This window comes from Hypomesus nipponensis, chromosome 16, assembly GCF_054491055.1.
Source record: "Hypomesus nipponensis isolate SF chromosome 16, ASM5449105v1, whole genome shotgun sequence".
NCBI classification, from domain to species: Eukaryota; Metazoa; Chordata; class Actinopteri; order Osmeriformes; family Osmeridae; genus Hypomesus; species Hypomesus nipponensis.
In genome coordinates this window covers 8,177,704-8,193,030 of record NC_140376.1, presented here as the reverse complement: position 1 = coordinate 8,193,030, position 15,327 = coordinate 8,177,704, and the positions used below count along the sequence as shown (strand labels likewise).

General features: G+C 41.6%; 1 protein-coding gene across 2 annotated transcripts in view; it reads right to left on the bottom strand.

Moving 5' to 3' along the window:
- The window catches only part of pex5la (peroxisomal biogenesis factor 5-like a), a 29,120-nt gene extending 17,085 nt beyond the window's left edge, over positions 1-12,035 (bottom strand). The window contains exons 1-4 of one of the 2 annotated variants that reach the window (XM_084676031.1): positions 11,937-12,035; positions 4,164-4,275; positions 1,180-1,395; positions 467-590 (exon numbers count right to left, since the gene is read on the bottom strand). In XM_084676031.1, coding sequence (XP_084532157.1) covers positions 467-590; positions 1,180-1,395; positions 4,164-4,275; positions 11,937-12,005 — 521 coding nt within the window. In that variant the 5' untranslated portion in view covers positions 12,006-12,035. The remainder of the gene's footprint in view (positions 1-466; positions 591-1,179; positions 1,396-4,163; positions 4,276-11,936) is intronic. The other variant, XM_084676030.1, reaches the window with a different exon arrangement.
- Positions 12,036-15,327: the final 3,292 nt, after the last annotated feature.

Below are 15,327 nucleotides of genomic sequence, written 5' to 3'. Positions count from 1 at the left end.
GTGCAAATGCCGTCTGCATTAGAAACACCTACCGTACATTAATGTGAGACAGAAATGAATAAATACCACATGTATGTCCTTTAAATGACCTTTTTAAGTATGCACCAACGAGACAGGGTTGCAAAAATCCTCCTAGCATCGTCAGAAAAGGTAAAGTTGTGTCATCAACCAGATATAAATATTCCCCCCATGTTGAGGGTAACTGACTTCCACAATGAACTGCTGTATAAGGAGCACTTTGAATGGTGATAGGAAGCATACTGTGTTCTGCATTTTTTTTTTCTCCATTTTATAAAATGGGACCAGTTCAAATAAAAATAAATTTTATTCAGTTGAAAAACTTCAATAATTCCAATAACTTGTCACTAGTAGTTCAATAAATATGTTTACTATCAGCAGGTAAACTCTTGTCCTTTAGTGTTCTAAAGTGTAATATGAATTGAAAAGAAATAGGCCTTTTTCCTACCACAGAAATTCACTCGAGGAGTTTTTGGACGAACGTCGTCTTTCCAGTTTCCACTTGCGGTTGCCGTTCCTCTCAGAGTTGGGGTTCAACTCCTCCCATTTGTCCAGAGGAGACGCAACGTTGACTAAAAACAAGAACCAAAGACAAATACTTCACAATAAAACACAATCATCAACCATCTACTACCTCATTTGAAAAAACTGAAGAGACTTTAAGCTCCTCAACTGGCAAATAAGTTCAAACTAATCGGCCGTGACTTCTCAAGGCATTTTAAGATGATCCTTTTCATTACAGGAAATTGCCGGATCCTTCTCTGGCTATCTCAATCATGAATGAGGATGACTACACTGAACATGATGAGGCAAACCTCTGTGTGGGTGGGCTAGGGTTTTTATGATGAACATTGTGAGACTTGAACGTGAGTACATTAGGATGTCAGTCATCCAAAGTCGTGAAATGATTGAGTAATTGTATATTAAAGATGTTATAGTGGGTGATAAGTGAGCACTGGCAAATGTATGATGGGTTTAGAATGGGGTAAGGCCCAGTGTCATCAGAGTGAATCTGATCATTAAATACATGGTTTACAGACATACAGTTCCAGTGGCTGTCAGATGGCTTAATGGCCTTTATTACCATGGCGTTCCATTTGCGCACAATCCCTGTAAAGTTCTGCACAGAAAGACGGCGGTTTCATCGACAACACAGAGTACCGTTACCCGAGTCGAGCGACGCTCTCTCTGGAGTGCGTGAGCTGGGTGCGGTCTGTTCCACGTCCACCTGAATCAGTTCGGTCTCGTCTATCTTCCTCCTGTGAGGGGTGCTCCTCGGGCCGCCCTCGCGAGACGACAGCGGGCTCCTTTTGTCCTTGCTGTTTCTCCTCTCACCCGGTTCACTGAGGTCTAGGAGGTCCAGTGACGATGTCAGAACTGGAGGGAAGGTGAAACCGATTCAGGCCCGGTGAATGTCGGGAGTTGGAATTTGAACATTAGCCATACACAAAGAGCCAGACACCTCCTGCGTTCATGTATACATCTGAGACAGCAGAGTTGTGTTCCAGTTGTAGCCTGTTTTTCACTTTGCTGTAGTCTCTTTACTGTATGTTGTGTAGCCTCAGAGTTACCTCATTCATCCAGAAGCAACTCTGACACAAAACCCGTCTTAAACCCACAAGAACGGGTGACGTTGAGCTGTCATGGTTACCTGGGCTAGATCTCTACAGTTTCCCTTGGATACACATCCAAGAACGTCTTTACCTCTCCTCGCTGACTGACTGGTTATGTTCAGGACATGACCGCCGGGGCATGAGCAGATAAGAAAGCTCCGGAAGGGGCTCACCTGTATGGTCAATTAAGCATTTTCATCTCAGGCTATCAGACCAGCAAGGACGAGGAAGGAGGCCTTTGTCCATTTTCAGTCTCCCCTTTTCCCTAATCCCCTTTTTCAATTGCCATGGGACTAGCTTTTGAGTTCAAATGCATTTTACGTATTAAAAAACGTTTACGATAAGCCTTGCCACATATGTGGAATAAAAAAGGGTCTTGCTTCACTGAAATATGATGTTATACAACAGGGGCGTTGTTAGACATAAAGCTCTACTGGGGCACAGGCCCCTATTCATATCCCTTTTTTTTATTTCAAGCTTGCTGCACACCATGTACTACTAGGCTCTAGCAACTCTCCTTGCTTAACCCACTATACAACAGTTCAGGGACGCAAGTTTGATATCAGCTTTGGCAGGGACATCAATAGTTAATGCGAGCGCGCAAATCTTTTTTGCATTCATTTGAGCGCAAATACTGTTTTTTGAGCTTCATGTAATATTGTGTTTAGTCCAAATAAGATGATCGGTAGGCCTATCATTTAGAAACTCTTTAGTTTTGTAATGTTTTCTTAGCCTACCTCAATTTTTGTGCCGAGTCCAATACTTGGACTTCTGTGTCAATGCTGCAGGGGCTATTTTACAAGCTCAGAAGAGCAAGCTGACAAGGAGTTCTGCGGGCATCGGTTTGTTTTCGGTTAAACTGTTTTGATTTTACAAGCATTGATTGGGATACTGTGTAATTTTTTTTCCATGATTATCAATGAATGCACTGACTAATAAAGTAAATTGTTGAAACTCAAACTTTATTTTACTGCAGCACAGCAGATTTATACTGGGGCGCGTGCCCCAGTATAAAGGGTGTAACGATGCCCCTGTTGTACAATGAGACAATGCAGATTTAAATCAAGATTTGAAGGAACACTTAAAACCAAGTAATATTAACGTCACGTCCCGTCATGTTTGTAACCCTTAATGTTAGTACAGCCTTCACACTGTTTCTTGCTAAAATCACGATAGTCATTTGACGATAAGTGTGTGAAAGCCCACCGTAGAAATACCGCAAACATTAGGCATTATCAAGTATCTGTGCTCTAAGACATAGTGGGTTGTTTGATAACTCAGCCTCTGTTTACTTGTTAGCACACACACACACATCTCTCAGTAATTAACACGCTGCTGTGTCATGACAAACAAATGTAACGACACCCTGAATGCAATTAGCCACTGTGCCAGTCCTCCATATCTCGGTGCTCTTCCAATGATAACCACAATTAGGAATCAAAGGGAAGCATTCATGGGGGATTGAGATGGTTGTCTGAAGAGGCAGCTGTGAGGGAAGAAAGGCCCACTCTGAATGCAGGATGAAACGTTTTGTCCCCCTTGAGACTTCTCGAAATGAAGAGACTGCCTTGAAAGGAAGTCAAACTGGTACAGGTCAGCCGGTCATCTTCTCGGGGCTATGTTGTTGTGGTTAGGCTCACACGGCTATTTCTCAAGGCTCTGTCTGTATCCTGTTTGTCCTCCTCTTTCCTATTGTCAGCAGTGACGTCATGATGATTGTCATGAGCTGGAACACTGTCAGCTTTGCAAGGACCCCCTATGACTAAGAATGGTGCTGACATTATGCAGGGACACAGCAACCTGTGGACAAGTCTACAGGTTGGTGAGGGGATGGGGTTAGTCACAGTTTCTTATTTGTCAATTCCTCTTAACCTTGTCCTTGGTGACGCCACTGACCTTAAGTAGAGAACTCAAGCTATCTAAAAGACTGTCACTCTGAATCAAACCAATGCTATCTGTGTGGGGGAACAGCGGGTGTCCAGCCATGAACTTTTGACATCGGCAAAAATAACTGGTTATTATGTCTCATCTACATCCTTTTAGATTCAATGCTTTCCATGCAGTGAATTGTAATTGTGGGACGATCCATTTTTTCTGGTTTGTTTAGAGTCTCTTATCTTGACAGCAATACTAAGATAAGGAGCTTTGTTGACTTTGTTTGGCAATCTCAAAATTAAATACAGAGCATGGGATGTGTTTTTCAAGACGTTGAGCATCAGCATTTGAAAAGCAAAAAAGGAAGTTTGCATAAAAGATCATATTGTCTTTAGTTTTACCATGGACTTTAAGCTATGAACTAATCCACAGTGCATATTCATGTCATACTAGTTAATATTGCACCCTACTGGCACTGCCCCTGGCATGCCTGCCTCCCGACCACATGAGATTCAATCACCTTACATGTTATATAACCCAATTGATGACTAATATATGAGCGGCCTTGCTAATTGGGAGGGATTGGAGGGTTGGGGGAGCGGGGGGTGGGGGACGGGGAGACAGGGAATGTTTCCGATGGCGGTTAAGGGGACGTACCTGCTGTGTTGGAAGTCACTGGGCGGGCGGCTCCATCGCACTTGGTCTCGCAGAGGAAGTCGTCAATGGAGGGACTCAGCAGGGGGCGGCTCTCTTGTTGCTCACTCACCAGCTGCGGGGGGGTGGGGGGGGTGGGGGGGCAAGGCAGACGACACGGCTCAAACAAGCACACCCGACACGGCTTTCGGGGACCTTTTCGAATGCAATGTCATTGTGGCCGCGGTGTTGTGACAACATGCTGTGATGTGGCAGTTGTTCAGCCCTTTTGAATGAAGCGTGAAGTGTTTGACCCCCTCCCCCCCCACCACCCCACCCCTCAATGCTTAGATGCTGCTTAGACGTGTGTCAGAAGGAATTTGTCCTGGAGTGGATGTATCTTGGAGTTTGAAATGTGCTGCTTCAAGACTTCTACTTCTCTGAACAAGTGTGTCTTGTCCGTACAGAGATTTTGCCAGTTATTTGATCGGTCAAAATAAAACAATCGGAATATGAATATGAAGTTCACTTGGACACCTCTCACAGTTTGACACTTGCAGCTTAAAACCATCTTGTTTCCACTGTTAAGTCCTAGCCTCTTGTGCCTGGGAGGAGAGCATCAATCTTCATCTGCCTCTCCTGGTGCCCATTCATCCAGACTGGCTGAGCGAGAGAGACGGCTGTGCATGTGTCCCCTACTGTAATTGCTAAACCATTAGCAGCAGTTTATATCACTTTCCAAACCATGCAGAAGTTAATAACCTTGCCTGGGAGGCACCAGGGGCAGTGGGGGCCAGCAGGTTGGCCTGCATGGTTTGGCATGGGGTTCCATTCAATCCATTATCGTTACCCAAAGTCTTGCTCCAAAGTCTTGCTTCAACTAGCCCCATCTGGCTCATCCTGTGCAGTTGAGAGCATTCTGTATGAGGAGTTTTGTTCTATAAAAATGGCAACCGCCATCATTATGGTCTCCTGGTGCCATGTGTACACAATGCTGGCAGAGAGGAAACATGACATTTGGCATCCCTGCGTTCCAGGGCTGCGTTCGCGGGCAGAATCTTAATGAAGGCACTAAAAAATTAATTACCAGCCATGAGGTGTCACACAGCCTGCCACATGTTTGATATGAAAGGTGTTCCGTGTGGTTTCATGACCCTTCTGTACTGCATGCGCCCAAGCTGGCCTGCTAACAATGACAGATGCTCTTGCTATTGCATTTGCTTGGATTTAATGATGTGGCTGGTTATCAGCCATTCAAATTAAGTAGCAAAAGGAGTTTGACTCAACAATAAACTGCTGATTATTGAGAACAGCTCCTATGCTTTTTTTTGTTGTGGGTTTTTTTCTGAAAAAAATTAAACTTCATTATAAAAGTCTAAAAAAGGTTCTTACACAATTGAATTTTTTTAAGTACAGTACATATTCACTGAATGTTCATTGTTTTATTTGAACAGGAAAGTTAATTACAGACACAAACATTGAAATTTACCTCAATACTCTGACAATTGAGGGACTGGTTTTGCAATTGGCCCGAATGCAATTTGGTAATAGCTCAACTGAGACAATGAGCTCTGATAAAGACGGAATACACTTGGTTTGCTTATGCATGATGGACTATGAGAAAGTTCCAAGTTCTTCCAGGCCTGAAAATGCTGACATTTCACCCCTAATTATGGTATATGACGAGTTGTGCCTTTCTGGTGTCAGAGAGAGAAGTTTCTGTTCTATGCAAGAGATGGCTGGAGGCAGTATCTCCCCCCAAAATAATCAAATTAACAAATAATTAGTCAGTGAAGTCACACACACAGAGTTCTTATCTGTGTTTCACTGTGTGTCACTGGGGTGCAACAAAGTGTGTAGAATAAAAATGGAGTGAATGTTATGTGAACATTTTAATAATGGGTTGCCCTGAAAGGTTAGAATTTAGTAGCACATTTACAAATTGTACTGGCTTAGGAATCCACTTAGTGTTAGTCTTCTGTAGAGTATTGATGCAGATTGGGATGTGTACCATAATGACACCCAAAGGCAGGATACCTGATCAATGATGTTATAAAGGAATTGGAAGCCTCACTTCATTTCACCCCCCCCCAATCTAATAAAGCCCAACTTCCTGCTGAATAACTGCCAGCAGAAGATTGGCCCTTAATAACAGAAGCAAATCATTTCGGAGGTCTTTTAAGGCCCCTGCTACTTAATTAGATGATATCCCACAGTATTCAATTAAAATATGGCCATCCTTTTGGCACAAATATAAAAAGACTGCTGACATTAATGGGAATTATTAAGAGGAAAGAGCCCCATCCTGGTAAGCAGACAAGATGGCTTGGAGTTGCCCTGTAAGCCTATCCTGACTGCAGGACACAGAGGAACAAACAGTTCTTACTCTGCACATCCACCCCGCTGGTATTATTTATTCATCACTGGAACTCTTCCTTCAAAGACAGCGTTGCAGAGTCTGGCGTACCCCCGTTGCTTTTGTTAACGGATGTGATCTAAAGGGAGACTGGCGATGCGGAAGTGTTGTGTGTTTGGTCAACTTTGCTAAGGTGTGTGTCTGTGCAAACTTAATGACAGCTGTGGTAGCCGTTCCTTCCTGTGAAACGGAAGTTACTACATGGGGTAGGCTAAGTTGATCATCAGAAGTTAAGTACAGTGGCAAGCGCATGATGAAATGTGGGCCGAGTCTGGCAACCAAGATCTAATCATATGCCGAGATTAAAATTGCTTGTGCATATCTTTGTTGTTGTTTCATCATATTAGTGTCTCACTGAGGAGGACGATGAAAACTGTCTCTCTCAGCGTCTTAGTATTCTTATAATTGCCACCCATGTAGAATTGAACAGTGTTCAGAATGTGTGAGGAACTCGTGAAGTTACAAATCAAGACTATTTTGCATTGACACGTGTAATGGATTGTGTCCCAAAACATTGATATTCCAAAACAACAACCTTGATGTCACTCATACCTTCAGGTAAAGGCTGAGATCCTTGGTAAATATATGGCTTTCTGCACACATCTTAGCAGGCTCTCAGAACACTGCAGTATGGGGACACGTGGAAATAAATACTTTCATTTCAATACTTTTGCATTTAAAATGCACTTTTTTGCATTTCAAATGTTTGGATGCACATGATTTTATTTTAAACAGCATCACTATTTCCCACATTGACCGCAAGGAAACATCTGGCAGTGAGTAATGATTTCCATCACACTTGCGTAACTTCGGTTAAGGACATTTTCTGGAGAGTGATGCATAACACATAGGCGCCCTTGAATGCCTCCGATCTGTTTAGTATCAAAAAGGGAAACTCGCCTATGCCAGTCTGAAACCGAGACTAAAGGCTGAGACCTTGTCTAAAGAGGATCATGTTTTGAGGCAGGTCATCACTTAGCTGTTATCAGGAATCCCAACCCTATCATTTTTGTGACAGACTGGTCTGACTTTAGGTCAGTCCCCACTCTATCAAAGGATTTACAGGAATATTCCTTGACATACCTTTGGAGTTCTCAGAGATAGCATTTAAATTATGGGATGGCTGCATTAGATTTACATCAAGGTTAGGTATGTGCATCTAAAAAAAATACAGTTATGAAAATAACTGATTTTGAACCATGTAACTTCCAAATATCTAAGCTAGTATCAAACAGAATGTTTTTGAACTTGAATAAGGCATAATTAAAATGTCGGTTTCTTTGACAAAATAAAACCAAAGGAACTAAATTACATTTCCAGATCATCCATATATCACTGATTTTGATTGAATGGATGTTCAATCGAGAAGATCTGCATTGATGATACCAATTTGCTTGATGGAGAACCCTGGGTTATTTCCAGTGAGCAGTACATAAACTAACGTTGGTCAGGGTTTTCAAAGCACTTTGCCAGTGGTATGGTTCTTTCAAGCTATGATAGAGACCACCACATATTCTTTGCTAACGAGACAAGGTGAACAAGCCAAGTGCGCCATTTATGCCAATTATAGATTTACCATCCTTTGGGAAAGCAGAACCCAAGTGAGTTGTGTAGTCCTTCATGACTAATCTTTCTTTGTCTCTCTACCGCTCTCTCTCTCTCTCTCTGTTTGATTCAAGGAGAAGGTTACCTTTTTTTCAGTACTCTGTGTGTTTTGCACCAACCTTTTGCTGAGCACATTGACACTTTGTTTACAAGTGCTCGAGGGGCACATTAGGTATTGGAAAACTTCAGCTAATTGTGCCGTCTGGGCATGACTCCAAGAGATCTCTCAGATGTTGCTGTCAAGGGAATCCTGTACCAGCTAAACTCGTAAGAGTGTTGAGGGCAGGGGGAAGTTGAGGGCGAGAAATGGGAAGAGGGGAAAAGGACAAAAAGAGAAGAAGTACAGGATGACAGACATGGAGTGGTGGGAGGAGTCTGTGTAGGAAAGCACACATCCCCCACAAATTATTCTGTTTTGAGTCAGATGTTCTGGAGAAGTACCGGTAACTTACGGATATCTGTGAGCAGGAGTCATTCTAAATAATGCCCATCAAAGTCAGTGAGTAAAGCTAAACTATACATACGGATGTGATTCTTGTCTATGAGCCAAGGAGCGATAGTATGATGTCACACTTAGCCTTAGGATACTAGCTGGCAAACATGACATAGTGTTTAGTCTTAGCATAGTCATAGCATTTAGTCTTCCATCAGTGGGACCGAAGTATGGATGTTACGTTTGTTCCTCTTCCAGTGTGCTCCTGCTGACTCAGCTCCAGTGAGATTGAAACTGATATCCTGACGTGAACGTTCAATTCCTGTGCCTCGTGGGAGAAAACAGCTCTGGTATACTTTGGTTGACTAATATTCTGCGTCATAATACAAGTGAGATAATCAAATCAAATCAAATTTATTTGTATAGCCCTTTTTACACGCAAGCATGTCACAGAGGGCTTCACATACGCCCATAGAACTGCCCCTCAACCAACCTAAACCCTCAAGGATATATATATAGAAGATAACTATGGAATAATATGATACTGAAATAACAAAACAGAAATGATATACTGGAATGCTATTGAAAGTGGTCTTAAAAAATTTGAAATGCTATACAGTGCATTTAAGAGAGAGATCGCCTCATCAGCGCCATTTTGTTCTGCATGAATTTGAGGGTTGAGGCTACTTTGCCTTGTGTTTTGCATGAAGTCTATGAAGGTATTTGTGTAGTTATTTTACCCACTCTGACCTTTAACAATATCACTTTGCATCAGATAAAAGGTACTGTCACTTTGGATTGGATTTATGGCTCTCGTCCACTTTACAGGTTTACATTGTGATTCGTCTGGGCAGGACTTCAGTACAGCAAGTTTTTAGGTTGAATGCAAATGTTTGATTTACATGGTATAGTGGACTTCAACCTTGTTTTATCCACTAAAGCAAAACCACAGCCAGTCCACTTGTATGTTACACATGCTGAGTGATACTGAAACTACAGTACAGTTGCAATCACTTCACTAATAATCTGTACCTCGCAAATGTCCAGGCCTGTTAATATGTTATTCTACATATGAACACAGAGAGAACACATATAACTATTCTGGGCTCTGCAAATACTTTTGATTAGAGATGATATGAAACGATATATGAGAAATGTGATATGGTTAATGATAGAAAAAGTAGATGCTGCTACAAAAAAAAAATAATGCTTTGAAAAAACAAGCTCAGGCACAGAATGTACCTGACCTGTGATCTAAAATGCTGGCTATTGATAGTGTGAGTGTGTGTGTTTGTATGTGCGCGTCTGTGTGTGTATGTGTCTGCACTTGGGCAGACAGCAAAGAAAATGAACGTGCATCAATGCAATGGAACTTGCAATGTATGCTGTACTATTTTCCAATGGTATTTATAGAAACCTTGCATGTGATTGTGTTACAGTGAAAGCCATTTTCCCTGCAGGAGCACCACAGGTCACGTTTTTCAAAATCCAGGTAACTGAGATTTAATGGCCACATACGAACACTTACAGTCCAAAAAAGTAAGAGTGTGGAATTGGATCATCGGTTTCGTCGATACAATCTTTCTCAGCTGATTCTCCCTGGCAACAACCACTGATGTCATTTAGAAAATATAGATGAAAGTGTTAAATCAGTCCTCAATTTACAGGCTTCAAGATTTTGAACACTCGCGTCGACAGAGATAACGATTAAATGGTGAAGAAGGTGGCGGTGGAGAGGGGAAGGAGGGGGGTGGAGGGTATTTGCAGAGACAACAAAGTAATACAGTGGTCTGTGGACCCAGTGTCTATTCGGTATAGATTTTTCTAAGTATTGGCATTGCTGTATATTTGTCTAGCACCTGCTGTCAACTTGATCACCAACCTTGCCTGGCTATTGTAATCCAGTGAGCTACTCCATTTCCTCCTTTTGTCCCTGTTATGTTGATTGAAATATACAGTACACATGTCCCTGCACTGCAGTGATTGGCATGTTATATGTCAAGCGGTGTGTACAGTTAAATGTGGTTCAACGTGGCATTACCAATGATTTTTATATCATCATTGATGAAAGTCAAGTCGAAAACCTCTCACAGGTAGAAAGGAGACAGTGTCCTGTTTATTTGACTCCCCGTTTCAGTATCAGAAATGATATCTTGACATCGATCATTCCCTGGCTGGATTACCCAGCGTCCACTGAGAATGTTCAGGTGCAATTACATTTCTGGCTACAAAAATGTAATCCATGATGCAGCATAAAATTATATATTTTGGTCAATTAAAGTAATTACCATGTAGAATAATACTCACACTAAGTATGTGTCTTGCTATAGGATGTGTATTTTGGATTGACTCATCATAAAGCATAAGCAATACATTTGAATCCTAAAAGCTAGTAACAATGCTTTAGGACATATTTTATTAATACTTCATCACAACACACCAGAATACACACACACACACATACACGGCATACGTAGACACCCACACACAAAAGCACACATACTATTTTTAGAACACAAAACAGGTAAGAAAGCTTACAATGTCATCTGCTACAGAAACACTGACACCTTCCACACACAGTAGCACTTCAAAGGCAAAGCAGGACTAAAAGACACCGAAATTCTGCAAAGACGAATTAGTTTCACGAGCTTAAAGCCATGCTGAAACACGTCACATTTTTGGCCAAAGCCCAAAATAATTGCTGCTTATGAGGTGTAAACATGTTCTATGGGAGTGGAAGTATTCTCGAAGTATACCGTGACCTAAACAAATGGAGTCTCTATCTGAAAGGAAGAAAAACGTAATGGACTGTGCTGAAGAGATAAGGCTGTTGTGGTCGTTTGACCCTGCTAGATTGCCAGTAAATGCACAATAATTGTTACCAAAAAACGGAACAACGAGAGTGCTGTCTTTAAAGGACAGGTCTGGGGGGTAAAAGGGGGGAGACCTGTGCATTTACATGTTCTCATTACATCCATCAATGGATATCTGACTGATTATTGCACATTGTGTGGGTGCACATTGTGTGGGTATATATATATATATATATATAATGTCTAGTCAGTTTTGACAGATGCAAGCGGAATTCTTATTTGGTGTATGATGGATTTCTAAATGTGTTTTATACCCCATAGAGCAGCTGGAATAGTCAATCAAATCAATGCTGTTCTTCAATGCTTATGTTTACTATTACGGCAGAGGAATTAGGCTTACGGCCGGAGGGTAGCTATGGGATGTTTAAAGCCTCGCCATTGATTTGATCAGGCACCAAAGTAGGAGGGATTTGAGAGGGTGTGGGGGGGGGGTGGTGGTGGAGAGGAGGGATTGCGATGGTTCTGCCCACCTTGGTTGTCACTGTGAGGAGGGGTATCCCTTCTGATGACGCCTTACTTGGTATCTCCTTCAGGACCATGGCAACAGTCTTATCTGCCGCCCTAGAGTCTTTCCCCTACAACAGTGAAATCAACAATGACTCGTGTCAGGACACATATGACATCTCAGTGTACGTTTTTTGCCCTCTTAATGACTTTAAGATGATATGACACCATGCGATAAACCATGGAGAGCTACCACACGAACATCGATTGAAAAACAAATCCACGACGACAACAACACGCCGACAATGAAGGGGTTCACTGCATGATGAAGGGCTCGCTCGGCGAAGATAAACACACTGCGTACTGTTAATTTGATCATACTATGTATTGGATAATGGGATGTTATGCAGGTCATTACCATAAAGCTGGTCACTCTCACTTGTTTAGATTGCAGATAAAGTGTATGTCTATTGGGTAGCGGGCAAAGGGACACATGGTCATACTGGAAAGTCTCTCAGCAATGTGACCTCCATTAGTCGTCCACCCCCACTACCAGCCATATTGCCCCCCCCCCCACCCCTCCCAAACCCACACGACTGTACAATCCTCAGTGAAGTGGGTTGTCAAGCCTACAGCACTGATTATCTTAAGGTGAAGCTATGCTGTATCACGGGGTCAAATGGATTTCAAAAATCTTTTGTCAGCTCCTTCAACACAAGTTTTTTTCAGAATCTAAGCCGCAAACCCATCATAAATGTATGAAAACATGAATTTTGCACTACTTAGGGTCAAAAAGTATGACAATTGCAATGACTGGGTAGATCACAAATCCAAGACCATATTAATATAGCACATTTCAGACAAAAATTGAATGCAAACTAAACATAAAATATAACAAAAATATGGAACCAATTAAAACATGAATACATTAACAAGGAAAGAAAATTGTAAAGTAACATCAATATAGCAAAAAAAGAAAGAAAGAGATCCGTTAGATAAAAGGTATGACCAAAAATGTCTGATTTTTTCAGATTCTCAGACAACTTTACAAATATAACAATTGTTCATGTCGTTATCACTGACTTAACTTAACGCCATGTGCAGGCATTATATTGTTTTAGACATACAGCATACAGGTAAACAGGTAAACAATGAAGTCCTTTTTGTATTTGTTTCATTTAACATTTCAGAATGAGTTTTTTTGCTCGACTGACTCTGCCAGTAAGCTACTGATATCATGGCACAAATATGTGGCATAGCCTCAAGCTGGACTAGCGCTGCCAGGCATTGCCATGTCAGTAATAGACCAGATACAGCCACCTGTGCCCACACTCCAGCTACATCAACCCAAATATAGGTCCAAAATACGTAAATACATCAGCCTTGTCCTGAGAGACAATAATTAACAGAGTAACACTTTCTGGAGAGATTCTGTTAAACGAGGAAACATTTTAGTACACCTGATTTTCTTTTCATCTTTGGTATGGCTGATTACTTTGCAAGCAGAAATGAGGTGGAAGGAGGACATGTTGGTTATTATTCCGATTATTGTAGTGCCAGAATGTAATTGTGGATTGATTGCCCCATAATATTTTATTTTTTCCCCCATACATTTCCTCTGTCAGCTTTTGATATACCGGTACTGACTGAGATACTGCTTATGAGATACTGCTTATGGAGCCAAGCAGACATGAATGTTTATATTGAGTGTTCTGGAACTTTCTTGGTCTTGAACCGTGAGCACATCCTTTTTAGATGGCGCTTGACTTTTGGAAATAGATATTGAGACTTGTGCACTTTCCTTATAAGTGCCGTCTGTGTGAGTGTAAACAAAAACAAAACACTTGGAAAATCAATTGGTTACATAAAAGAAAACTCTATTAGATTTTTGACCAAATACTTGTGAGCCACTATGAGTCTCTATAGTAACCATAGCAGCATGTAGAGTCAAAATCAGAGAGAGCGTTGCTGAGCAAAATTTAATTTCTGCTATGCTATTTACAGCCCAAGTATTGCTATGTGCAAATATTTTAATCATCTGATTAGGTGTCATTGATGGTCAAGTGAATAAATGATGATGTCTGTTTTGTTGCTGAGAAAATACAGTTACACTTTCCTGGTCATGAAACAGGATTAATCATTTGGAAATAATAGATTCCCTAGAAAGTAAATTTACATTCTGGTAGGGGAATCCTAATGTAAAGGCTCTTCATCGCTTTATTAACTTGTTTTGTTGATTTGACACATGAAGGTGGGAAATGACATCATTTGAGTATCTCCGTTTGGATTTTGCCTGAAGAAATATAGACGTGTTTAGGAAGGTAAAATAAACATAAGCATGAAGTTTTAGATAGTGTCTCACTTCCATGGAAGCTATAGAGGTCACCTTTTGATAAGATACTGGTTTCATACATGGCCATTGATGCATAGCAAATTTTTAATTATTTGAAAGCTTACACACTGATTTAAACTTAACACATTTAAGATGGAAATGTTGACACTTGACACAAAAGTGTGAAACTACAATAAGATCAGAGAGTAACGTTTGGTTCATTATTTTTATATTGTGTCACATTGAATACTACATAACACTAGCAGGAAATGTGTTATGCAGATTTCCTTTATAGTCAGTAGACAAAAACACTATCTTTAAAACCCTAGTAAAGGTTTTATGCCATAGGTGCGTGTTCACCAAATCAGGGTATCACAACATGATTAACATATTTGAATGCATGAATACTCATTCATACATTCAAACGGCAACTTTACTATGAATGTAATGCTGTAAGCATGATGTCACATGGATTTGCTGGCCCTGGAATGGCCACTTTGCAAACTGTCCCTGTTACATAACGGCAGCGTTGATAATGCAGTTCCTGTTTGTTGCATCTCCAACATGGCTCCCAGCGTCCCCCAACCCCCTTTTGCTTCAATTTATTGGATTCACGCCAGGCTTCAAAGGGAATCCATGAGAAATGACGAGATGGCAAGGACTCTAAGCAGACAGCCAATTACCCTGGTCAGAGATGAACCCAAAGTATTTGCACTCGGGAGGAAAAATATCCCCCTTCTCTGCGCTTCCTTTTTGACGCCTTGCAAGACAATTGACAAAACATTTACAAAAGGTAGAGGAGCGGTGGGCCGTGTGGTGTCTCCTCACGCTGAGAGAGACACTCGAGGCGTCGCTAATGAATCCTGTGGAGACGCATGCAAGCACGGAGCCTCCCGGACTGCAAAGTTCAGCTGCCAAATGGGGACGCGATCCGTCCCCAGGGTACCCTGCAAATGGGGGGCCGTCACGGCTGTGCCGGGGCACCCTGGCCGTTCTCGAACAGACTAACACGGTGACACGCACACACGGGTCGGCCATATTTCAGCTGGAGTCGTGTGAAGTTTGAGCTGGGCAGATCGACTTGT